The sequence below is a fragment of the Mandrillus leucophaeus genome, unplaced genomic scaffold, assembly GCF_000951045.1.
Source record: "Mandrillus leucophaeus isolate KB7577 unplaced genomic scaffold, Mleu.le_1.0 Scaffold25, whole genome shotgun sequence".
Classification (NCBI taxonomy): Eukaryota; Metazoa; Chordata; class Mammalia; order Primates; family Cercopithecidae; genus Mandrillus; species Mandrillus leucophaeus.
This window is the reverse complement of record NW_012102587.1, coordinates 5,111,848-5,138,143: the sequence shown is the minus strand read 5'-3', so window position 1 is coordinate 5,138,143 and position 26,296 is coordinate 5,111,848. Positions and strand designations below refer to the sequence as shown.

Genomic DNA, 26,296 nt, shown 5'->3' with positions numbered 1-26,296 from the left:
GCTCCCGGGGCTCCATCAGAGGGGCCCCACGGGATTTTCACACCTACATACATCTGCACACATGGTCACAGCACAGAGAGTTAGGCCAACACAAGCTATCACAGGTGCGACCCACTTGAAATGTGGATGTCCGCAACTTCACAGATATGACAAGAATATGCACGTGCAGACGTCCACATGCTCTATGCACACACCCGGTCACCCTTACTCCTGCTTCATGTACAATGTGTGCACAGGGGCTTCAGGCGAGACTTTCAACAGTTACCATGTGCCTCACCCCCATGACACTCCCAACCTCTCTCCTGGGAACCCCTGCCCCCCTCTCGAAGGGTGGCAGCTTTGGGCCCCAGCCTTTATGCAAATGCCAAGCCACAGCTCACTCCATCTTTTCTCTCCTCTCTAATTGACTGTTTTCCCTCCTTGCTGGGACTGCGGGAGCCCCGGGTCGGCATTCAGAAGGGCTCTCCCCCCACTGCCCGGCCCCTCCAACCCGAGCTCCCGGCGCTTTTAATCTAGTTACTTTTCCATCAACACACTGGGAGAAAGACACAAAGGGGCATAATCGTATCTGTGGCTGTTGATGTTCAATTAACCACATAACCTTTAGGCGCTCGCTCTCTCTCTTTCTTCCCCCCTCTCACCTCACCCCGCTTCTTCAGGCCAGCTGCCCCTCTGGGCCTGACAGTGGCTCAGAAGCCCACACCCCACACCAACGACCTGGCCTCCTGGCCCCTGGGAGATGCCCCGCCTTTTAGGCAAGGTAAGCCCTCAACCCCAATTCCAGCTGCACTCCCCATCTGACCCCTGCCTGCCCTTGCCCTGCCGGCCCCTTCTGCCACCCCTCCGTTCTTCTCCAGGCCTGGAGTGAGGGGTGCCTCTGGGAGCGGGCACCCCGCAAAACTCCGCTTTCTGGACCTTGTCTGGGGCCAGCAGCTGTCATTTGCCGGGCGTTCCGCTTTCTCCACTGTACCATGCTAATTTTTCGAGGGACAATTTTTTGACAATGAGTCCTCCAGCCCGAACAGAAACCCTTTATGGGGCCGGCCCCAGGGAGGCCGCGGCGCTGCCAAGGCAAACAAAGGCTCATTGCTGCCGCGGAACATGCCTGCGCCTTTCAGGGCCGGGTTCGCAGAGCGCGCCGCCTCCAGCCCGCGCCGAGGTAACACCTGGTCCGCCAACTCCTGGCGCCTAATCAAGATATCAATCACGGCGCGGGGGCAGGGGGGCGCACGGGCGCCGAAGGCTCCAGAACCCGGCATGTGCAGGTAGCCGGCAGCCTGGCCGGCCAGGGCTGCTTGGCAGGGAGCGCCGAGATCTGGGGGGAAAGAAATCAAGCCCCGAAGCTGAAGGCTTAATTAGGCTGATATCATCCCGCACAAATGTTCTTCCGAGAGGAAGGCTTCTGGGCACCAAAATTATTTTGTGATTAAAAGCGAAAAGGAAGGAGAAATGATTCGGCCTTCGGAGGAGTTCGGAGGGCTGGGGGAGCCAGCAGGAGGCTGGGGCGCAACGCAGGGCGCGGGACCCAGCCAAGCTCCCCACTTCCGCCCGCCCCCACCGGGACAGAGAGGCGCAAGGGTCCACAGACCCCTGCCATCGTGGCCTTTCCTGACTGCCCAGAGCTTCCAACGATGTAGAAGAGTGACAGTAAATGTCCGGGTCCCTGCATATAGGTGTTTCTTTAATCTGCACACCAGGCCAGAAAGGCCATGCATGTCGTCGTCATCCCATTTCGTAGATGGGGAAAATTAGCTCCGAGCGGTGACATCTTGCCCGAAGTCCCACGGCTGGTTAGTGGCAAGTGGAGAGTCTTAAGTCTTTCCAAAGGCTCCTGCGCCTGGAAAACGCCGTCCGTGGCGCGGTCGCGGCGCCAGGGGAATGCCTGACAGCCACCGTCTCTCCCGTGACAGCCGGGCTGAGCATCCGGGAAAGTCACTCGGCTTCAGAGAGCAGGAAACTGGGGAGGGCCGAGCCTCCGGCCACGCCTTGTCAACCCCGGAACCTCCACCAATCCCGGGCCCGGAACGACCAGGCCCGTTGCCGACCCCGCCCAGCACCTGGGCAGGTAGCGCGCGCAGGCGAACCGCGGGCCCGGGTTTCAGGGGCCTCACGCTGCGCGGAGAGGTTGCCCAGCAGTAGCTAGGCAGGCCTGGGCCAGGTCGTGGTTCTGCCACTTACTCGCTGTGCGACCTCTTGTGCCTCACTGTAACATGGGACAACGGTAGTCCCAGCCTCATGGTGCTTTTTGAGGATGGAATGAGCTCCTGCAAGTCAAGCTCAGCCCAGCGCTGGCTGTGGCTGTGCTCAGAAAACTCCACATGCAGGTCGGCATCCGGCAGCAGGCCCCGGTGCGCCACACTGATATGCTCACGCAAGGTTGATAAGGGGCTGTGCGCGAGCTTTTCAAGTGCCGCCTGTGCCCTTGGCCATGTTAGTTTTCTCCTGGGACACGCCCCCAGCCTCCCAGGATCTGGCACTGAAGGGGCCCAAAGGGAGACCCTCCGCCTGACCCAGCCTATGGGGGCGTCCATCCTGAGCGGTTGGTGCCCATGGAGTACCGTTTGTTAAATATTTTGAATATTATTCCTGATCATCTATGTAATAAAGCATTTTGCTGTTGGCAAAGACACATATACAGTCTCAGGACCCTAAATCTAGGCAATGTCCTATTCAATCAACCCATCATTCATTTATGACCTAAGCTACATATTGAGAGAGCTTTTCGTTATTGATTGATTGGATCACTCATTTCTGAGCATATTCACTCATAGACTCAGTTATTAATTATGCCACAGTCACTCCACCCACATACATAAATCCCTTATCAGCGGTCTGGGTGCACCAGGTGGGCCTTGGGTGGTCTCTCCTTTGAGAACCCCACTGTCTCCTGTGGGGGATGGAGTGTGTGCACCACCATCTCTAAACCAAGAGCAAATGGGTCATTACCAGGAGAGAAAATGGTGTTCAACGAGAGGTGTCAGGCACAACGAGCAGCAACTAACCTGAGCTTGAAGGATGGACAGGACAGGGGCACTGGGGTGGGGGACTCTTGTTGGCTTTTGAGCAGGGCAGGACAGATGGTTGGATCTGCATTTTAGCCAGAGCTGAGCTGCCTTGCCTCAGTGCCCACTGGTGAAATCACATGGGCTTTGGGGCAAAACAGGGTTCTAGTTTGATTCCCTGATTAACTTGCTGGGGAGGGGTTGGGCACTCAGGCAAGTTACTGAGCATTTCAGAGTCTCAGGTGTCTCAGCTCTAGAAAGGAACAACAAACCTATTTCTTCCAGTTGTGACTTTCTGTGAGCAAACTCAGCACCAAAAACAGGGCACGAAGCAGGTACTGTGTCACACGATAAGTGCCCAGTAAAAGGCTATTATTGCTCCAAGAGTTATGGGACCAGAAAACAGAGGATGACATCAAGAGACCCCCTGGGGTCCAATCAGCAGATTGGATGCAGCAAAGAAATGAGACTGCAGTGTGTGAGCTTTCAGGGTGAGGAGGAAGGGAATGGCATTCCCTGGAACAAGGGCGTGTTAGGACAGACAGGTTTACATAGTGTGTTAGTTTGCTGTGGCAAATTACTTCAACCTGTAGTGGCTGAAAGCAACAATCAACATTTGTTGCTTGTTTCTGTGGGTTAGAAATTTTGAAGCAGCTTAGCTGTGTAGTCCTGGCTTAGGGTCTCTTGTGGGGTTAAATCAAGATGTTGGCCAGGGCTGCGGTCACCTGAAAGCCTGACCGAGGCTGGGAGATCTGCTTCTGAGGTGGTGCACTCACACAGCTCCCAAGGCAGTGCTGGGTGTTAGCAGGAGGCCTCAGGTTCTCCCCACTGGGCCTCTCCACGGGGCTGCTTGAGTGTCCTCATGAGATGGCGGCTGGTTCCCCTTTCGAGATCCAGGAGACTCCCTCACACTCACTTGGTCCGGTAGACCAGCTCTGATCCACCATGAGAGGAGAGTACTCAGCACTGGAGTACAGGAGGCCGGCCACCTTGGAGGCTGGCTACCAGAGATGGCGAGGTAATGGGGTCACTTTCTGACATACAGGCTTGGAAGTGTTGCTCAGGGACCCAGACAGGGAAGATAAACAGGCTGTTGGCTATGCCAAAAAGTAATAACATTATTATGACGAGTGCAACTACTATTATTGCTGCTGCTGCCACAGAAATAATAATGATGGTAGCCACAGAAAGAGGAGCTGCATGTTTCATCAAATGCTACTCCCAGTTTTAGCACCTAACAGGTGCCAGTGGCCATGTTGGGCACTTTATGTACATCCTCCCATTTCATCCTCACAGTGACCCCTTGAGCTCAGTTTAGTCTCCTCTTGTGCTAGATAAGAAAACTGAGGCTCACTCTGGCCTCGGGCTCAAGTTCATGTAGTAAGAAGGGCGGAGCTGGGGTTAGAACATCAGGAAGGGTTGGAATCAGGGCAGCTCTGGAGACCTGGGCAAGAGGAGCTGTGATCTTTCCCATCCAGCAAGGCCATCAAGTACCTGATGCTTGGTTTCACATTTCTGTGACAAAGAATCTGATTGGTCCAGTCTGAGTCAAGTGCATTCTCCAAGACCAATGAACGACGGCCAGAATACTAAATGCAGCACGGGAGTGACGCTGTGTGCTGGGCATGTGCGTGCCTGTGTGTGGTCTGTGTGTGTGTGTGTGTGTTTGTGTGGTGTGAACTCCCAAAGGAATCATCATGAGCTAGGCTTCCATCCCCAAAGGAGTCAACTAGAGCAGGGGTCAGCACACTTTGTAAAGGGCCAGTTTGTGGCTGTTTTTGTCTCTGTGGGCCATGTGGTCTCTCTCAAAACAGCTCACCTCTACCTTTGCAGCACCAGAGCAGCCAAAGACCACAGACATCCACTAGAGAAAAAGAGCGTGACCGTGTCCCAATAAAACTTTATTTTTAAAAACAGGCAGGGGGCTGGATTAGGCTTGGGAGCCATAGTTTGGCAATCCCTGAACTGAGTGCTAAAATTGTTCTCTGGTTGTTTTAATTTTAATTTTTATTTTTGAGATGGAGTCTTGCCTCTTCCCCAGGCTAGAGTGCAGTGGTGCGATCTCAGCTCACAGCAACCTCCTCCTCCCGGGTTCCACCTCAGCCTACAGAGTGGCTGGGATTGCAGGTGTGCGCCACAACACCCGGCTAATTTTGTATTTTTAGTAGAGATACGGTTTCACCATGTTGGCCAGGCTGGTCTTGAACTCCTGATCTTAAGTGATCTGCCCTCCTCGGTCTCCCAAAATGCTGGGATTACAGGCATGAGCCACTGCACCTGGCCCCTGGTTGTTTTAAAATCTTCCTTTCCTGTCTGTGGTGGACATGACATGTGCCACCAAGAGCCTTGCCTCTGCCATAGAAGGCCTTGCTGCCCAGCTACAGGGAGTAAGGCCAGCACACAGCTCCAGCTGTCAATTTCCCAGGAGGCCTCCACTGTGGAGGGCCACCTCATCCAAGGCCACAGCCTTGCTGGGCCTGCCAGCAACAGGTTGCAGTACTGTGTCTGGAGGCTCAGCTATTTTGATCCGGAGCTCCCCACTGGTCATCCTAGTACATCATCCACCTCTGTTCAACCCCGTTTTTACCATCAAACATGCATTTCTTAGACAAAATGGGGAAAACAACCCCAATCTTGTAATATGGTACATTAATTGATAAATATCACACAAGCGTCGTGTAAAGACTAGTGGCTCTCAGGGGCTGGGGGAGGAAGAGGTCTCTAAGGGCCAAAGTACTCAGGATGGCTTCCTAGAAGAAGGGCATGGGAGCTGCCTGTCAAGGATTCCTTCCTGAGTTAATTTGCTGTGCCAGGTGGGCTGGCACTGGGTGGGCAGAGCGGCTGAGGCAGTCAGTCTTAACGAGAGGGGGTGGCCATGTGGGCAGATACTGCTGCAGAGATGAGAAGGCCAAGCTGGCCTGAAAGAAGGGCCTGTTTCAAGAGGGAAACAGCGAGAGTGTGCAGAGGGAAAGTGAGGGGCTTGTCCCAGCTCAGGGCATAGTTCTGGGAGGGGCCTGGCAATGGCTTTGCCCACATCTCAAAATTCTGCACATTTCCACCACGAGTGAGGTCTTGGTGGCTGAGAATCTTCTACCCTTGAGTCTTCAGTTCTGTGTGCGTTTCTGGGCTTCTGGCTTTGTGGTGTCAGTGGGACCGTTTTGGGAAAACAACAGACAAAAAGAAACCCCGGCACACTGCCCTCCTCCATCATTCTTGGTCATTCAGTCCCTGCCAGGGAACCCAGCCATGGCTACTGCTTTCAAAGAGAGGTGACACACCTGCACACTCACCAGGGATGCTGTCACAGGGGCCATGGCATAAAATACAAACCACGTACCCTGAAAGGGGTGCCTTCAGAAAGGCTCTGCCGAGCAAGGGGTGATGTGGAAGGATGGGCAGGATTTCCACAGGCAGGCAGGTGGGGGCACCTTGGACAGAAGAGTGGCCATCCTCGGACCTGCCAGGCAATGGGGGCAGCTGTGTGACCAGCCTGCTTTTGACCTTCGGGAAGGGCGCTACAGAAGATGAGGCTGGAAGACCAGGTTAGCACCAGGTCACACCAGCCTGGCCACCATGCGGGCCCCAGATGTGTTTCCTGCTGGAGCCTGAGCCCCTGAGCTGTCAAAGAGGCAGCTGGGGTCACACCCAGGGGCAGTAGTAGCCACAGAAAGAGGAGCTGCATGTTTCATTGTGCACATTTTATAAATGTGGAAAATGAGTCCGGAGGGGAGAGGAAGCTGCTTCAGGCCATGCAGCCAGGAGGTGGCCAGGCCACTTCTGCCTCAGGTTGTGTGGGCCCCAATTCCTTGGCTCTGCAGTGTTGGGACTCCCAGGTCTGCAGCTTGGGACTTTCAGAGCGGCACCCTCCAATCACACAGGAACAGGGACAGTCTGCCCTTGCCCCAAATTCTCTGGGTTCAGGCACACCTGAGGGCCTAAGACATGTGTCCCCAAGATCGTCATACCCCTGATTCATGTATTGTCCAATTGCATACCATTTCAATTGTACAGTCAAGTGGGGGCGGGGGGAGGGACATTTGGCAATACTCCATTATTCAACAGAGGGTTACTAAGTGCAGGTGTGTGACAGGTGATGGATTCTGTGGTGAGTGGGACAGATGCAGTGGACCACAAAGCCCTACACTTGTGGAGAACCCTTGACCCTGATATTTCTTCTCCTTAAAATTACCCAGAGGTAATAGTCATAGCTATGAAGTGACATCAGAAAGAACCAGCCTATACTGGAAGTGCCAGCAGAGCAGGGCTATCCCCCAAAAGCAAGAAATACTTTTGAAAATTAATGTAATACCTCAAGCAAAGCAGAAAAACCCTTGTATTTAATAGTGCACCTTGTTGCGAGACTGCACCAAATAATTGCAGTGCTTGGAGGCCCCTTGATTCTTAATCTGGCTCTGAGGAGGACCGCAAGGATGCAGCTACAACCGTGGCTGGGGAGTATTGTGTAAAATAATGAAAATTAGAAACGACTCCAATGCCCAGCAAGGGGGGAACTGATTAGCTACCTCAGGGGATGCCGTATGATTTCACTCTGGGTAATTGCTAGAAAACATGAGGAATACTTAAAGGCTTAGGGGAATAGTATCACACAGAGCTGCCTCGGCTTAGCAGGTATCAAAACAGTGCTTAATATAATCCGCTTTGGTGTTCGTTTATTTGTTTGTTTTTAAAGTATAGAGGCATAGAAAAGCCTGAAAGAAAAGATCCCACAATGTAAGAAGCAGACATCTAGAGCTGGTGGAATTACAGGTGATGCTTATTATACGATATTATATTATATTTTTGCTCTTATGCATTTTCCAAATTTTCTTTAATGAGTCTATGTTACTTTGGAAATGAATTATAAACTTCAAATGTGTCACGTAGAGCACCAGCCCAGCATTTGCTGAGCTCTCTGGAGCGGATCAGGTGGGGTCCTGACCTGCAGGAACTCCCAGCCTGGTGCCATGGGCCAGGCAGGGCCCAGCCATAAAAATAGAACTGCTCAGAGCCCTTCCTTGCGTGACAGCCCCTGGCGAAGGGGTTGGCATTCCCAGTATGAGGTGCCCCTCAAGGGAAAATGAAGGAAAACATGAAACCAAAAACTGCCTGAGTTGGTTATGAACACAAACGCATGAGGCTGCAGCCCCAGCCGGCAGGTTTGCACACCTGATTGCTGCCCACTCACCTGCCCAGGGGAGCTCTGGGCGCCACGCCAGGCCCCCTGCAGCCAGACTGCAGTCATGGTTGGTAGTTTCACCCCCACATCCCTGATGGAGCAGGCCCGAGGGAGGTTCCTAGGAAAGCCATGGCACACTCGGGCTGGGATCTGGGCGATGTGGAATCCAGCGGGAGGAAGTGAAGGCAGGGAGGCGAGGGGCCAGTCCAAGGCCTCATCGCTGGGCTAGCACAGCTCAGAGCACCAGCCACCCATTCTCCACTGCTCACCAACCTTCATTTATCCTTGGAGTCTCAGATAGTGCCTTTGAGACGTGATGTTTATGTCGTCATCATAGTGTTCACTGAGGGCCTCCCCGACTTCAGATCCCTGGCATGCAGCCTTCCCTTCCCTCCTGGGGCCTCCTGGCCAGGAGCAAAGAGCCCTGGCCGGTCTCTTCATGTGGAGCTGTGAGGTAAAGGCACTTAGACTGCAGCCCCAGATTGGCTCCTCTTCATGCCTGCCTTGGTTTCAGGCTGAAGTCCTTGATGCAAGAAGGTGGCAGAAGAAAGGGGCTGAATTTTAGATCAAGTCCAAATAATTGTGACGGACTACTTGCTGTATGCCCACTGTTATTACAGATACCTGGTAGAATTCAGGGGAGTGATTTAATAAGAGAAACTTTTGGAAAATAATGCAGGATTGTGTATAATCTGGGGGTAGATGGTGTGTGTGTGTATGTGTGTGTGTGTATGTAGGAGTATCAATATGTAATACCTGTTATGATCAGCTGGGAGGGCTTCCTGAAGGAGCTGGGCTTAAAGTGTGAGATGAGTGGAAAAGGCAGGGGAGGCCTGGTCAAGCAGGCAGATTGGTGAATGCCATGTGGGAGGCCAAGGAGGTTGACGCAGGCCGGGAAAGGCAGGGCCCGTGTGAGGCCATGGATGCTCTGGGAAGGGCGTGGGTTTTTGGGGTCAGGCAGATCCTGTTCCTATCCCTGCTCTGCCCATTGTCAGCTCTGTGATCTTGGCCAAGTTTCTGGGCATCTCTGAGCCATATTTCACTCATCTGCCAAATGAAGCTGGTGACCTGGAGAAAGCCCCTGTCCCTGTGTGGTTCAGAGCAGGACGCTTTTCCCAGAGAATGCCAGGTCCAGGAGTCTAGAATTGGTGCCCAAGACCTGCAAGGAAGTAGCAAGTGGAGCCGGGAAACGAGTGCTCGGAGTGAGATGAATGAGTCCACGGGAGTGAGTCTGCATGACTTGGATCACTTTCCAGTTGTGAATTCAGGGAGGCAGACGGCAGAGTGTCCCCTGCCCAGCTGATGCTGTCACGTAGGCAAGCGTTCAGCACTCCAAGTTCATGCTCACGGGCCCCAGGGCCTCCCTCGCCTTCGTTCCTGTCTTCCTTCCCTCTCACCTGGTTCACAGCAAACCTGTGCAGGAGTGGGTTTGGATCCCCCCAGACCCTCTGGGGCTTGCTGTCTGGTCAGGATGCTGCTCTCAGCCAGCAGAGGCCTCCGAGGTGCCTCGTTCCTGTGGAAGTTGCTCCATCCAGCCCACCAGTGGGGTCGGGATGATCTCTTCTCTTGCCATTCCTCTTGCGTAGTGTATATTCCACAGCTGGCGCCCTGTTATTTGAATTCCAGGTTTTAAAATATTGCTTCCAGCTGGGCACAGTGGTTCATACCTGTGATCCCAGCACTTTGGGAAGCTGAGGTGGGAGGATTACTTGAGCCCAGGAGTTTTGAGACCAGCAAGGTGAGACCCCATCTCTACAAAAAATTAAAACAATTAGCTGGGCATGGTAGTGCGCGCCTGTGGTCTCAGCTACGTGGGAGGCTGAGGCAGAAGGATTGCTTGAGCCCAGGAGTTTGAGGCTGAGTGAGAGACCCTGTCTCAAAAAAAATTGTTTCAGTTTCTTTATCTGTAAAATAATATTCAACTCAGTTATCAGGGAGCCCAACGGGGATTTGTAGAAGTTCACCACGTGGTGAGTCCCCTGGGATATTTGGGGCCTGAAGGGATGTGGGGAGGACTCCGGTTTAGAGGCCAGGTGGATACAGAGGTAGAGTCAGGGTGTGGGGGGGCTTGGCGGGACATAGGGTACTATGGGAGCATGTGGGGACAGCACTGTGGTGTGGACATTGCAACACTCACGGCATGAGGGGTGGAAAAAGACCCTTGATGAGGAGTCTAAGTGGAGGAACAGGGCACTGTGCTGCTGAGGGCTGGGGACTCCCTGAGTTACTGGGACAGCGGCAGCAGGCTGAGGTCTTTGGGCACACAGAGGCAGCTCAGAACCATTCTGTCTTGGCCCTCAATGCCAGCAGGGTGTCACCAACGAGGCTGGAGGCTGTTCAGCTTGCATGGGTCGGAGAGCCATGAGATGATGCACCAGCCAATGGCAGCTCCCATTTCGGAAAATCTGCCTGGTGCTGGAATGTGTGACGTTTCTGTGGCCTGTGTGGAAATTACGCCAGGCTACGAGAGAGTCTTCCGACTGTGTTGGGCCCAAACCTGGGATCCTCAGGGGAGTGACCCATCTGACTCTTGGCAGCAAGGACCTGAATAGTATGAGGCTCAGGCCTCCAGAAGGAGGGACCTGGAAGAAAATAGGGAGAAAACGGCAAAGAATAGAATGTGGGGAGACTTGGAGTTTCTGGGAAAGCAGGCCTGCTCAGCAGGGCTAGCGTGGTCCTGGAAGATGCAGAAGAAGGGAAGGTTCTATTGTATTGTTACTGTTTGGAACTAACTTGAACGTTCGTATCATTAGTCCAATCCTGCAAAAAACACATTGTCCAAGGCCATAGAAGGGGATTTGGGCAATGAGGTTCAGGGCACCATGGCTGGAATTCCAGCAGAGAATGGTCCTCTGTCCCCCAGTGGCCTCCTGGCAGGGCAGCACCGAAGGCCTGTGGACCTCAGTGTGGGTCAGAAATGAGACTCTGGGTAGAAAGGGGCCTGGGAGCCCCGCACCAGGACAAGGAGAGCTTCTGCCTACTTTCCCTCCATCCCCACTGCCCAGGCAGACGCAAGGGCCCTCTCTGAAGCGGGGAGTGCTCTTCAGCGCACAGAGCCAAGCCCAGCTCCACAGGTGCCAGGTCAGGGCGCGTTCTCCACCAGCAGCTGAGCTGTAGCACACAGGGGTGCCCTCCAGGACTGGCGGCCGGCTGGCAGTGCCACAAAGCTGAGCTCCCCCCGCCACCTCCTGCATAGGAAGGAGGCAGTACCTCCCAAACACTGCAGGCACAGATGTCAGGGCCACAGCCAGCATGAGAGGGACAGTGCTGCCATTGCACCCTGCCTCGAAGAGTGAGGGTAGCACTTCACTTGGATGAGATCTGCTTTTGACCGCAGATGTGTGTAGCTGGGCTCTTGCCCCTGTATGTAAATTTTGTAATTTTCTCATTAACTTCTTGCCTCTTCCGATGTGGGGCTGCTTCTTCAGGCCCTGCAGGTCTAAAGAAAAGAGGAAGAGAGGATATGTTCACTGCTGTATTTCTAATACAAAACAGTGCTTGGTGGGTGATTTGAATGAATGAAGTCACAGCCCAAGCTGGCCGTGGAGGATTCGGTTTATAGGTTGGCTCCCAGCTCCCCTGGGTTAAGCATTGTTCTTGCATTCATTAGAGGGAGGGAAAAGGAGTCTCTGAAAAGACAGCCTCTCTTCCCCCCCTTACCAGATCATTACACTTTACTGTGACTTTGTTTAGCATGGAGCTCTAAACTCAGGAATATTCAATCCCGCCCTCCTTTTTCTAGAAGGTCCAGAGACAAAGGTGACACAATCACGATTGTGCAGCAAGTGAGTGAAGCCCTGGGCTTTCTAGTGGGCGTTTGGAGGGTCCGAGGGCAGCATGGGCCCCAGCTGCCTGCCGGGATAGGGGCTGGGAAGCTGTGAGCCGGGCGGCCCTGGCCTCACTTGACTGTAAGGATTGAGAGGGGGAGGCAGCAAGTCGCCATGAGGAAGGTGAAGTGGGGCCCTCCTGTGGAGACCCCTTCACCTTCCACTCCCACCCCCACCCCTAGCCAATGCCTCCTTCTCTACATGAGCGTTCGGGGCAGTCACAGTGATCTTTGAGTGCGTCCTGCTGGGTGGACAGGGTCTGCAGTGGATGTTGAACTTCCTGTGAGCGATCCTGGATCTTACCTCCTCTGAGTCCCCCACCCTCATCCCACATGCCTGGCCCCAGGCAGGGGCCGTGGCATCAATGAATCAATGAATGAATGCACGCATGGATTGTCGTTGGTGGAGAATGGGGACAATTCACAGACCGGCATTTACAGATGACTGAGCAGGTGGTCACCGTGGCCCTAGGCACATAACCATGTCCCGTTAATGACAAAGCTTCCACCTCACATCACAACATGTGCGGCAATTCAGAAGATCATGTGGCAGCCCATGTTCTTTCAACACAAGAGTCTGTCCCACTGCTTACTGTAAAGATTTCAGACGTGGCTTGTCCATAACTATGTGAATTAGGCCATGAGGCCACAGCAACTGTACCAGGGTATCAGTCAAGCTTAGAGTCTGTCGGGGCCCACAGTACAGAGGGTGGCCTGAATGTGGCTCTGATAAGGCATGGCATCTTCACTGCAGGTGTCGAGTCACCCTGGGGCCGTGGTCAAGAGGAAATTCCTCAACCCCACCAAGTCATAGTAGGAGACCTGAAAATAGCCAACATGATCAGCTGTAAGGAATTCCACTTGGCCAGGGTGGAGAAGACAGCCAGAGGATAGCGGGAAAAGCAGGGTTTCTGCCGAGAAGCTTCTACCTTCCCTGTACCCCATCCCTCCACGTCAGCTCCACTGCTGCACTTGGACCACAAGGATGGTTGTCAGAGGAGACACAGCCAGGGTCAAATCTAGTCTCTCTGGTTTGAGACGAGCCTGGGTAACATGGTGAAACCACGTCTCCACAAAAATACAAAAATGAGCCAGGTGTGGTGGTGCACCTGTAGTCCTGGTTACTCAGGAGGCTGAGAAGAGAGGATTGCTTGAGCTCAGGGGTTGGACATTGTGCCACTGCACTCCAGCCTGGGTGATGGACAGAGGCCCTGTCTCAAAAACAAACAAAAAACAACAGACAGGTGGGCAAAGAAGATAAGCAGTTGGCAAATAAGCACACAGAAAGATGATCAACATAATGAGTTGTCAGAGATATGCAAATTACAATCACAATGAGATACCACTACACCCCTGTGAGGACACCTGAAATACACAAGCAAACCTCACCATACTGAGGACTGACGAGAATGTGAAACAATTGGCTCTCTCGTACCTTACCAGGAGGACCGCAGAAAGGTACAACCACTTTGGAAGATAGCTTGAAAGCTTCTTAAAAAACTAAACAAAACATACCATAGGATCCAGCCATTTCACTTCTAGATATTTGCCCAAGTAAAATGACTTATGTCCACACAAAAACCTGCATGTGAGTATTTACCGCAGCTGTATTCATAATCAACAAAAACTGGGAACAACCCAGAGGCCCTTCAAACGGAGACAGAGAAGCAAACCCTGGCACATCCATAGGATGGCATGCTACTCAGCAACAGGAAGAAACTGATGATTCACAAAACAACAAGGATGAATCTTAAATGCATTTTGCTAAGTGAATGAAGCCAGAAAGAAAAGACAACATATTGTATGACTCCATTTATATGACATCCTGCAAAAGATAAAACCAGTGGACTAAAAAGAAAATCAGTGGTTGCCAGAGTCGGGAGAAGGGGCTGACTACAAAGGAGCCTGGTGAGGGAAGTTTGAGGGTGATGGAGCTGTTCTGTTTGATGTGGTGGGGGTTGGATGCATGACTCTAAGTACGTGCTGAAACCTACAGAACTATATGCCACTAAGAGTGAATTTTACACTATGCAAACTAAAAAAAAAACTACAGTGTGGGGGTGGGGGAGCCAAAATGGAATGCAGATGTGACCGGTGAATCACGCTTTATCACAAGTGAGTAACACCGAAGGAGGTGAGGAACGAGGAGGCAACCTCAGTAACGTTGGAAAAGAGTGTTTTGTTTGGCAACTGTAAGGCTAAGTAAAAAAGGACTGTTCACAAATATTGCCTTCTAGTTGGTAAATTTGTTTCTCACAGGGGTACAAATTAGCATTCTGAAACTACTGTACATGTATGCTAGGGTTGAACAAATAAGTAAAACTATTGTAGATATTGGAAGCCAGGTGTCTCATTTCAGAGAAAGAACCTACAAATAATCAAAAGGAAAATGCTATAATGAACCCTGTGATGTTGGATTGGAGAATGAATTCTGTACACACAGAGAGACAGAGAGACAGACAGACAGAAATAAATGTAACCACATGTGTATATGTGGGTTAGTGTACAAACATGTGTTTCCTTACTCTGTCCACTATGAGGTCCTAGAAGCAATTGCAATGAGCACGTGTAGCACACAGTCCTTGGTTTCTAAATTTAATTCTCCAGTAAAAGGAACCAGGGCTCCTTGAAGAAGTGGTTGACTTCAGGGTTGAGGCAGAAAAAATATAATACTGAAAAAAAAAAATAAGAGTGCATATAAAAATAACACAGGAGACAGGAGGGGCTTGAGACCCTCTTGCAGAGGAAAATGGGGTAGAGGTACTCACCCAATTCCTCCTGCTAAGTATAACAAAAAACCCCGAACATAGTATGTAAACCTCCCAAAGTGCTGGGATTAGAGCCACCGCGCCTGGCCTCTTTCATGAGTATTGAAAGGACTGTTGTTTTAAAATATAGGTGATACTATTACCCAGGTATGGTGAGGCCAGGATGACTCACGGTTCTCAAGAGGACGGCGTGCCATAGGGGGCCACACAGGGAAGCACCAGGGCCAGGCAGGAGGTAGAGGAAGTGAGGGGGAAGCATGGCAGGAATCTTTATCTATATATTTATTTAGAGACAGGGTCTCACTTGGTTGCCCAGGCTGGAGTGCGGTGGTACAATCACAGCTCCTTGCAGCCTCAAACTCCTGGGCTCAAGTGATCCTCCCACCTCTGCCTCCTAGGTAACATAAGAGGATTCTGAAATGTGGAGAGAAGGTGGCAGACTGGCCAGGGACCTCTGGATGACATGATAGTAAGTCCCATGGTTTTCTTTTTGCCTCATATATCTCAGACTTGGAGAAAAAGAGCCCTCCAACCCAGAAACCCTAACTGGCACAGTCAAAAAACAAAACAGAACAAAACAAAACAAACAAACAAACAAAAACCCTAGCCAAAGGATCAGGAAAGGGGCAGACTAACAAGACAAACTTGTTTTCTTTTTTCTTCTTTCTTTCTCTCCTTCCTTCCTTCCTTCTTCTTTCTCTCTTTCTTTCTTTCTCTCCTTCCTTCCTTCCTTCCTTCCTTCCTTCCTTCCTTCCTTCCTTCCTTTCTTTCTTTCTTTCTTTCTTTCTTCCTTCCTTCCTTCCTTCCTTCCTTCCTTCCTTTCTTTCTTTCTTTCTTTCTTTCTTTCTTTCTTTCTTTCTTTCTTTCTTTCTTTCTTTTCTTTCTTTTCATCTTTGTTTCTTCTTCTTTTTTTCCCAGGCTGGAGTGCAATGGCACAGTCTCAGCCCCCTGTAACCTCTGCCTCCCAGGTTCAAGCTATTCTCCTGCCTCAGCCTCCCGAGTAGCTGGGACTACAGGTGTCCACCACCACACCCAGCTAACTTTTGTATTTTTAGTAGAGATGAGGTTTCACTATGTTGGCCAGGCTGGTCTCGAACTCCTGACCTCGTGATCTGCCCTGCCTTGGCCTCCCAAAGTCCTGGGATTACGGCCATGAGCAACCATGCCTGGCCTGTTTTCTATTTTTCTTATTTATTTATTTTACTTGTATTTTAAGTTCAGTGGTACATGCAAAGAATGTGCAGGTTTATTACATAGGTAAATGTTTGTCATGGGGGTTTGTTGTACATATTATTTCATCACCCAGGTATTAAGTCTAGTGTCCATTGGTTGTTTTTCCTGATCCTCTCCCTCCTCCCACCCTCCACCCTCCAAACACACACACCCAGTGTGTGTTGTGCCCTTCTGTGTATCCATGTGTTCTCATCATTTAACTCTCATGTATAAGTGAGAACATGCAATATCTGGTTTAAGATGGAAAATTTTTCGACAGTGACCCCTTACTCCAGCCAAACATCACAGAAGAAAAATGTGGTTCCATCTCCAGCCCTGTAGCAAAGGCCAAGGGGCCTTTAGACTAGCACTCTTGCAAGGCTGTAATAAGGCACCCCAACATTCTCTCTGAGTGGTGTTAGAGAAGGTCTAGTGAGGGCTGGGACTTTCATTTCCACTCATCCATAAAGAGATGCCTCACTTTCTTCCCCTTCCCCACACTGGGGTGATGCCAGAGGATGCCTACTGGAAAATCATGACTTTCACATTCTCTGTGACAATGATGCCACCATCACCTCAGTCGCAGTGAAGACTACATGGGAGACACAACTCCCACCCCACCACTGGAGGCCAAGTGAGGAACCCGGACTTCTATCTCCACCTGGTGGTAACAAGGTATTGCCCCCCACTGCCACTGATAGAGTGGTATCAGAGAAAGCCAACTAAAACAAATGATTTAAAAAACGTTCAGGTTTCAATAAAAAATTTCTCATTATACTGAGAACCATGAAGATCTCGGATGAATGAAAAAAGACATTCAATAGATGCCAACACCAAGATGAGAGAGATGTTAGAATAATCTGACAAAGATTTTAAAGCAGCCATGGTAAAAATGCTTCAATAAGCAATTACAAACACAGTTGAAACAAATTTAAAAATGGCAAGCCTCAGCAAAGAAATAAAGCTACAAAAAAGAGCCAAATGGAAAATTTTCAAACTGAAAAAGAGAATAACTGAAATTTTAAAAACTCAGTGGATGAGCTCAACAGTAGAATGGAAGTGGCAGTGGAAAGAATCAGTGAACTCAGTGGTAGAACCTATCTGAATAATGGAGACAAAATGAACTAAAGAAACAAAACATGCAGAGCCTTGAGGACCTGTGGGACTATATGGAAGTTCTAACACTTTTGTCGTTGGAATTCCGGAAAAAAAAGAGCAAGAGGATGGGGTTGAAAAAATTACTCAAAGAAATAATGGCTAAAAACTGCTCAGGTTTAGCAAAAGACAAGTCTACAGAATCAAGAAGATGACAAAATCCTTATCATAGACAGAATGTGTGTTCCCCAAACTTCATGTGTTGAAACCCTGCCTCCTAACGTGATGGTGTTAGGTGGTAGGGCTTTGGGGAGCTAATTAAGATTAGATGAGGTCATGAGGGCAGCACCACTATGAATGGGATTAGTGTCCTTACAAGTGTTCCACCATAGCTTGCTTTCTCTCTCTGAGAAACATGTGAAGACATAGTGAGGAGACTGCTGTCTATGAGCCAGGAAGCAGGCCCTCAGTAAACACTGAATCTGCTGGTGCCTTGGTCTTGGACTTCTCAGCTTCTGTTACTGTGAGAAACAAATTGTTGTTTAAGCCACACAGTTGTGGTATCTTGCTATAATATCCTGAGCTACTAAGACAATCTCAGATTGAAAAAAAAAATCAATGCCAATTATAATTAAATTTCTGAAAACTAAAGACAAAAAAAATCTTGAAAGCAGTCAGGGAAAAATGAGACCTTAACTACAGAGGAGAAACAATTTGAATGACAGTAGAATTACCATCAGAAACTATAGCAGCCAGAAGTGGCACAATATATTTTAAGTGCTACATGAAAAGAACTGTCAACCCATAATTCTATACCCAGTGAAAATATCCTTCAGGAATAAAGGGGAAATCAAGACATTTCCAGATGAAGAAAAACTAAGAGAATTTGTCATCAACACATCTACCCTGAAAGAATGGCTAAAGGAGTTTCTCTAAACAGAAAGAAAATGAAAAAGTAAGGAATCTTGAAACATCAGGAAGGAAGAACATAGTAAACAAAAACGTGAGTAAATATAATGAGCTTTCTTTCTCCTCTTGTGTTTTCTAAATTATGCTTGATGATGGAAGCAAAACTATAACATTGTCTGGTATGGTTATAAATGTATTTACAGGAAAAATTTAAGACATTTACAAACAGGATGTAAAGGTAAGTAAGGTCTCTATACTTCACTCAAACTGATAAAATGATGATACAAATAGATGGTGATAAGTTATGTATATAAAATATAATACCTACAGGAACTACTAAAATTGCTATACAAAAAGATATATACTCAAAAACACTACAAATAATCAAAATGGAATTCTAAAAAATGTTCCAGTGACCCAGGAACATTTTTTTCATTCCAGGAATGATGGTAATAGAAAACAGACATCTGAGAAACAGAGTATTAACAGAGAACAAAAATAAAATGATAGAATTAAGTCCAAAATATTATTACAGTAAACATGAAAGGTCTAAATACAGCCATTAAAAAGACAGAGATTGGTAGAGTGCATTATAAAACACAACTCAGTTGTGTGTTATAAGCAAGAAATAGGTAAGTTAAAAGTAAAAGAGTGCAAAAGGATAAATCATGAAAGCATTTATCATAGGAAAGTAGGAGTGGCTGTATTAGTATCAGATAAAGTATTTCAGAGCAAAGAATATTTCCAGACACAGAGAGGGATATTACATAATGATAAAAAGTTCAATCCACCAAAACCGCATAGCAATCTTAAACATGCATAGCACCTGTAATCCCAGCACTTTGGGAGGCTGAGGCGGGCGAATCATGAGGTCAGGAGATCGAGACCATCCTGGCCAACACAGTGAAACCCCGTCTCTACTAAGAAAAAAATACAAAAAATTAGCCAGGCATGGTGGCGGGCACCTATAGTCCCAGCTACTTGGGAGGCTGAGGCAGGAGAATGGCATGAACCCAGGAGGCAGAGCTTGCAGGGAGCAGAGATTGTGGCACTGCGCTCCAGCCTGAGCAACAGAGCAAGACTCTTACCTAAAAAAAAAAAAAAATGCATAGCAATGGAGCTGCAAAATAAGTAAAACAAAAACAACTGAAAGAAGAAAAAGACAAATCTACAATTATAGTTGGAGATTTCAACACTCCCTCATGAAGCAATGGATAGAACATAGAAAATCAGCAAGAATAACTCAACAACACTATCAACCAATAGGATCCAATTGACATTTATAAAACACACCACCTAAAGGCAGCAAAATACATATTATTTTTTAATGCTCAAGGATTATATGTCAAGATAGATTATACCCTAGACCATAAACCTCAACAAATTTAAAATAATTCAAATCCTACAGAATGTCTCCTCCAGTGGCAATGGAATCAAACTAGAAAGCAATAAAGAATTCATGAGAACATCTCAAAGGGGAGGAAAAGTGCTGGCTCCCCGCTGGGCCTTCTCTGACACTACCCAGTGGGGTATTGAGGCTCCTGCATACAGCTTGGGTAGAAATCTAGGCTCCCACTCAGCTATTGATGATGGGTTTAGGGTGGGGTCCCATTTTTTCTTTGTTGTTTGACTAGAGTGGAGTGGTTATTGACTAAAAATTTTCTGTCTTGCTAGGCTTCTCCTTTGTTTTTCCTTTGGGGCATATGTTAGGGCGTTCTTGCGTTGCTCTAAAGGAATACCTGCAGCTGGATAATTTATAAAGAAAAGAGGTTTAATCAGCTCACAGTTCCGAAGGCTGTGTAGGAAGCATGGCACCGACATCTGCTCACTCCTGAGGAGGCCTCAGGAAGCTTCCAATGATAGCGGAAGGCAAACAGGGAGCCAGCATCTCACATGGTGGGAGTGGGAGCAACAGAGAGTGAGGTGACACACACCTTTAAACAACCAGATCTCGTGAGAATTCACTCACTATTGTGAAGACAGCACCAAGGGGATGGTGTTACAGCATTCATGAGATAGATTCGGCCTCCATGACCCAGTCACCCTTTTCCATCAGGCTCCACCTCCAACATTGGAGATTGCAATTCCACATGAGATTTGGCACGGACACAGATCCAAACCATATCAGGACTTTTTTCTTTTTTCCACCTGTGCTCTTTGGTGTTTCTGGGTTGCTGACTTGTTTAGCTCCAAGTCTGGAATTTATGAGGCAAAATAAAACCCAGGCAACTCACCACCATCTTGTTTCTTGGGTTCTGTGGCCCCAAAGCCAGGGCACGTTCTTCTTTTCACCTTTCAGAAGTGAAAGTCTTGGTCTGCTGTATTTTTGGCAGTTCTCTAAGCAACATTGAGTTCACTGAAATTCGAGGACTATTGAATTTGCATCTGAGTCCCATGTTCCCTGGGTCAAGGCCTGAGTCTCCCGTGTTTACCACACATGCCCTGAGCAGAGCACAGGCGGTCCTGGTCAGTCCTCACAAAGGTCTCCCAAGCAGCCTCACCCATGCTCAGTGCTGCACGCATTCAGCAGCTGACTTGCCCACTCCTCGGTCCCCTCCTGATGAGCTTCCCCTTGTTTCCTCAAGCAAAAGCTCAGACTCTCCCCTGAGGCCTCCAGAAGGTGCTTGAAAGCTCTGCATCAAATGCACTGCAGAGAAACCCCTTTCTACTTCTCCCCAAAAAGCCAGCCCCCATCCCTCAGCCAGGGCTAACTCCTGGGCTCCAGCCTTCAGCCCAGCACCCCTCCTGTCTTCTGTGTCCTTTTGGTGCCCGTCCACCACCCACCTTTCCTGATAGAGGGAGGATGGGCCAACCAGGGGAAGGCACAGCACTGCCCAGGCTCAGCCATTCAGCAAGCTCTGCGGAGGAAAGTGACTGCTCCTTGGGTCTTCTCTGTCCCAGGCTTTTAGTGAGTACAGCCTCACTGAATCCTCCCAACTCTTCAAAGATAGGACTCTATAGTGCTGATTAACAGAGGAGGAAATGGGGACTCAGGAAGGTTCAGTCACCTGCAAAGGTCACATCGCTGGTGAGTGGCAGGGCTGGGACCAGGAGCCAAGTGGCCTGACTTGAGCCCAGGCTCTTCCACATACGAAACGTCGCAGATGTGCTCTTCCCTTAGAGACCCCAAGCCTCAGCGAGGGTCTGAGTGTCCGTCTAGAGACCATTATCAGACCCCGAGGCACAGCAGGCACAGGCCCCGATCTGACCTAAGCCCTCTTGGTGGTAACCCTCATTCTGGCCCATTTGGGCAGCAGATGCGTACCCAGCAACTTGAAACAGAGAAGCAAGAAGCCGGCTGACATCAGATTTTCCGAGGGGCTTATGGGTTTCTATTTTCCCCTCATTTGAAAAGCCAAGGTGGGTTTACAGTTAGAACCACCCTTTCCTCTACAATGCGATTAAGCTGCTTCAGGGAAAAATGGCTCTACTGGCCCTTGGATACCATTTCTGAGAAACAATGGGAGGAGATAATGTAGGTTCAGCAGACCTCCTGTCTCTGGTGCCTGGCTGGCTTTGAATGTGGGCCGAGAACTGGTGTGTCGTTGGTTTCCAGACCAAGCTGGTCCCCGCCGCTCTGGGTGAAGGCTTTAGCTAGGTGGGATTCTTGGGCCTTGATTTAGTACATACCGAGTTGTTTGGGTCTTCAGAAAAAATAAATAAATAAAAAAGAGAGAGAAAAAGAAATATTTCCAGGATTTCAGTTACAGTCCTCATGTTAATGATACTAATGATAATGACAAACCAACTTTCACTGAGGCCCACAGTGTGACAAGTCACTCTGGTGTCTGTCTGCCGGTCCTGTGAAGCAGGCACTGTTATTGCCCCACCCATTTTACAGATGTAACAGTGAAGGTCAAGAGCAACTTCAAAGTAGCCCTGTTTTCATTAAATGCTTCCAAAATCCAGATTCTTGTTTTAGTGTGAACTGTGTGCTCAGGAGAGTAAATGGCATAGACATAGGTGTAGCTAGGAATGCAACAATGAATATGTGTTGAATGAGGGAAGGAGTAAACTTGTTTCTTCTTTGTGATGAGCTTACATCTTTGATGTCATTTAGTTCAACTTTCCACTCAGTGTGAAAATCCTTTCTGTAACACCCCTGGTGGGTGATCATTCACCTTGAATGCCTCCAGAGACGGGGAGCTCATTACCTCCCGAGGCAGCGCTTTCTACCCTTGGGCAGCTTTAATCCTCAGAAAGGACAGAGGTTTATTATTCTGAGCTGAGCTCTGCCTCTCCACGCTGGATGATGATTGGTTCTCATTCTGCTCTTTGCTGTGGTCAAGCTTCTCTCACTGCTGTAGGTTTGTCCTAAAAATCAAAAGAGGCCTGCTCCTTCTCCTCCAGATTTTTCCTTTTGGGGACTTGAGTGAAGGCTGGCCAGAGAGGTGAGAGTCTGAGACCTGGACACAGAGTGGGTATTTGAAGGAAGGGGCTGTGTATGTTCAGCCTAAAGAAGCTAAACTGTCACAGAGGTGAGGGCGTATGATTGGAGCCCTCAGCTATTTTTAAGGCATTGCAGATGCTAACGAACAAATAGCAACAGCAATAATAATAAAAAGTTACTTACTGTGGTGCTGGGTGCTGGGCTGAAAGTTTTCCTCGTATCATCTCATTTGAACCCCTCAGCAACCCTCTGGGGTGACTGTCAAACTCCCCACCTTACAGACAAAGGAACTGAACCCCCGGAAGCTCGATGCCCCCGGCTGGGATGCAGACCTCAGGCCGTCTGACTGGAGCCGCCCCGTGCCCCGCACACCCCTGCTCTATGGCTGACAGTAGAAGCTGCAGGAAGACCGGCAAGTGTCTGCTTAACTGAAGCTCTTTCTAGAATGATAAATGGTGGGCAGGGAGAACCAGTTGCCTGGCAAGGAGGCGAGTGCCCAGGAGGCAGTGCAGTTGGGAAGGACCCGTGGTGTGGACGGCCTTTGGGGCACATGAATCCAGTTGAATCTGATGAAAACTGAATTGCTGAGGTAGCCTTCACGAGAAGAAAAGGAGGCTGAGGAGTGGTGTGTGTGGCTGTGGGGTGGGGTGGGGGTGGTGTTTCCCACAAATCTCTGGACCAGGTATGTTTCAGCTGCAGCTGGAAACTCCTTCTCCTCTGGTGCCTGCATCTTTAGGTGTCCCCTGGATGCCGGGATTCCCCAAAATGGCAGTCCTCAGGGGGCAGTCTTGGCCTTGTTTCCAGGAGCCAGTTGTCAGAAGCTAGGAACGGGAGAAGGGTCTATGGGCATTTGGGGTAATGGGTCATTTGCTTGGGGACATCCAGGCCTCCCATCTGTGTCTGCTCATACCCTAGTCCCCTGCCTGGAAGGACTCCTCACCCCTCTTTCCAACTAGGGTGCCCCTTGGAGCCCCCTGTCCATCCTTACTGCAGGAAACCCCCTGGGAGGCAGCTTGTGTGGGCGCCTGGAGAAAGGAAGTGTCAGGGTGCATCGTCGGTGAGGCCTTCCCCGGCTCACGGGGAGCGGCCAGCCTGGTCCTGCCATTGGCAGGGCCCTGACAGCTCCCCCGGGAGCAACGTGCCTGTGGTGGCAGTAGCGAGCAGGGAGGGAATCCCAGAGCATGCAGGACCGAGTCCCTTCTCTGCCAGCTGCCTAGGTCGGCCACCACCCAGACCTCCTGTGCATCCACGCACACTCAGTGGTGGACACTGGGTCTTTCTGGGCTGAAGTGTTTCCCCTCTGTGGCAGGGACCGCAGCGCCCAGCTTGTAGAATTCAGGAGGTGATGCATCTGGCACACAGTTTTGCTCTGTAAATCAGAGTTGATTACCGCCCTAGAGAGCATGGCTAAGGGCATCTATACTGGGTTCATTCAAATCCTGACTCTATCCCTTCCTAGCCAGGGGCATCTAAGTGCTCTGTGCCTCAGTTGCCTTCTCTGTATAATGGAGATAAAACACTTATTAGCACATGGCCTGGCTCATAGTATGTTTGCAATAAATAGTTACTATGGTCATTGTGATTCCCATGATGTTGGCCTCCAACAGCACTGCAGCTTCAGTTGGAGGCTTGGGAAGCTTAATGGGAAAAGGGAAAGAGCAGGAAAAGGGGACATGAAAGCAGTGTGGGGGACTCAAACACCGCAAATATTCGTGGAGCCACTGATGTTTGCCAGGCTCTTTTATAAACATGTGATTTAATCTTTCCCAAAACCTGTGCAATGGGCATCCTTCTGTCTCCATTTTCTATTATGTGTGGTGAGATGAGCCTCAGGGAAGGCAAGTAACTCACCCAGGGTCACACAGCCCATCACAGCTCAGTCAGGGCCCCAGGAAGGACAGTCCCGTGGCTTGGAGTGTTGGGAAGTTTGCCTTCATTCAGTCCTGCGAAGCCTCAGAGGAAAGGCTGAGCTTGGTGCTGTCACCCTGTGTCCCTCCAGGTCATAGTGTGGCTGGGGCTTTCGGGCCTTCAGTTTTCTTCCTGCCGAGTTCAGGAAGAGCAGGCTCTGAGTCACTGGGGCCCCGGCTGGTGATGGGGGCTTAGACACGTGGATGGTCCATTGCTGCCCTCCAGGGATGAGGCTCAGGACAGTGCCCTGGCTCCTGTCAAGGTGGCTCTGTGGTTGGTCGGGGCCTACTCCTCTCTCTGGCCACAGCTCTGGGCCTTTTTCCACGCAGCCTGCTTTGAGCTCTCCCTGGACTTTGGGAGCAGCATGAGATTTTTCCACGCTTCCGGCTCTGTCGCCAACAAGCTGAACAGTGACTTGGCGTCAGGGTGGCAAAGAGAATAGGTGCCTTACTGGGAATGGGCAGTGGCGGGGGGGGCAGGGAGAGGGAAGCTAGAGGGTGGACAGGACCTCCTGGCAGGGGCAAGAGCAGCCCCAGCTCCCGCCTTCCTGGAACCCTTCCGCCGTGGAGCCCCCCAGGCTGAGGAGGCCTCATAGGGGCCATTTCACAGACCAAGAGGCTGAGTCACTTGCCCAAGGTTGGGCCTCTGGTGAGTGAGAGGCTGCAATTGGACTGGTCAGGGTGACCCGGGGCACACGTTCTCACCACCTCACCACAGTGCTCTCTTCCCATGACAGCACCCTGCCCAGAGGATGGTGGCTGGGCCAGGCGCTGCCCCTACTGCCTCACAGGCCTCTCGGAAGTCAGAGATGGACAGGGGTTTAGGTAGTCCCTCCTCCCTCCTGTCCTCATGGATGGATGCCTGTGCCCTCCCTGGATTTTCTCACGGTCCAAAGGGGAAGGGTTAGCCCCTGGAGAGTATCTTATCTCTTGTTTGATGGATGGTCCAGAGAGGGTGAGTGGCTTGTCTGGGGTCACAGAGCAAACTGGAGTCAGGGCCACCCAAATACAGGAGTCCTGACTCCCAGGCACTCATGCACTTGCGGGGCGGGGCTTGCACTGTCTTCCCTGCTTCCCAGGAAGATACCTTATGGGTAGATGTGGGAGGAAACAGGCCGGCCTTGACCAGTCCCATCCACTCAGCTGTTAAATATTCTGGGAATCCATAAAACTGACAGCCCACTGGTGGGGATGGTCGTGGCTCCCAAGTGTTCCCCGCTACCCAGCAGGGATACATGGGGAAGCCTCCAGTGCAGAAATCGTGCTCTGCCAATTCCTGTGTCTCCAGCTATTCCCCATCTGAAGAGTGAGGTGGTTAGACCAGGTCCCTGGTTTTCTTCCAGCCACCCGCTGCTGGAATGCCAGGAGCTCTCTTCTGTGCGGGGGGGGGAAGCTGCCGCTGGCCTCAGCTTCCCCATCTGTGAGATCGGGCTCCGTGCCTGTCTTGTTGGACTCATCAAGAGACCCATGGGGAGGAAGGGGCTTGCAAGGAGAGCAGCTAAGGAAAAGCCGGAATTGTCCAAGCCCTCTGTCCCTCCCTGTATCAGCAGCAGGCGACCTGCCCACCAGCTGGGGCCTCCCATTCCGTTCCATTCCCTTTAAGTAAGCTCTCTCCCTGTGCAAGGGAGCAACCGATCTCAAAGGCCCGGCCCACAAAGGGGCCCCCGACATGGCTGGGAACAATGCGGCCTGTTTACCTGACAGATTGTCCGCTTTCTTTTCATCTCGTAGGAAAAGAACTCCCGCGGGGAGCCGCTAATCCCAGAGTAAACAGATGACCTCGTGGTGCCTTTCTCCCGGAGGTGGGGTTCCTAGTGCAGCACCCCAACTGTGCAAACAGACCCTGGAGGGCTTGATGCGCCTGCGGGGGCGTGGCTGGGGACCTGGGCCTGGGCCAGGAGGGGCCTTTCCCTCTTGCCAGCCCTCTTTTCTTCCTTTGTGATTTCAATTGAATGGGGAGAAGCTCAAAGGCAGGGGCATGAAAGGTCAAAGCCAATTTGCAGGGCCAAGT

At 50.4% G+C, this 26,296-nt stretch overlaps 1 protein-coding gene across 1 annotated transcript; it reads right to left on the bottom strand.

The window, feature by feature from the left end:
• Positions 1-974: 974 nt before the first annotated feature.
• On the bottom strand, positions 975-26,111 carry LOC105542092. Its single transcript, XM_011983466.1, is given in 5 exon segments — positions 975-1,315; positions 3,919-4,003; positions 24,363-24,540; positions 25,326-25,495; positions 25,498-26,111. Coding segments are annotated over 5 exon segments (1,233 nt in total). The 5' UTR covers positions 25,957-26,111.
• Between the last annotated feature and the right edge of the window lie 185 nt (positions 26,112-26,296).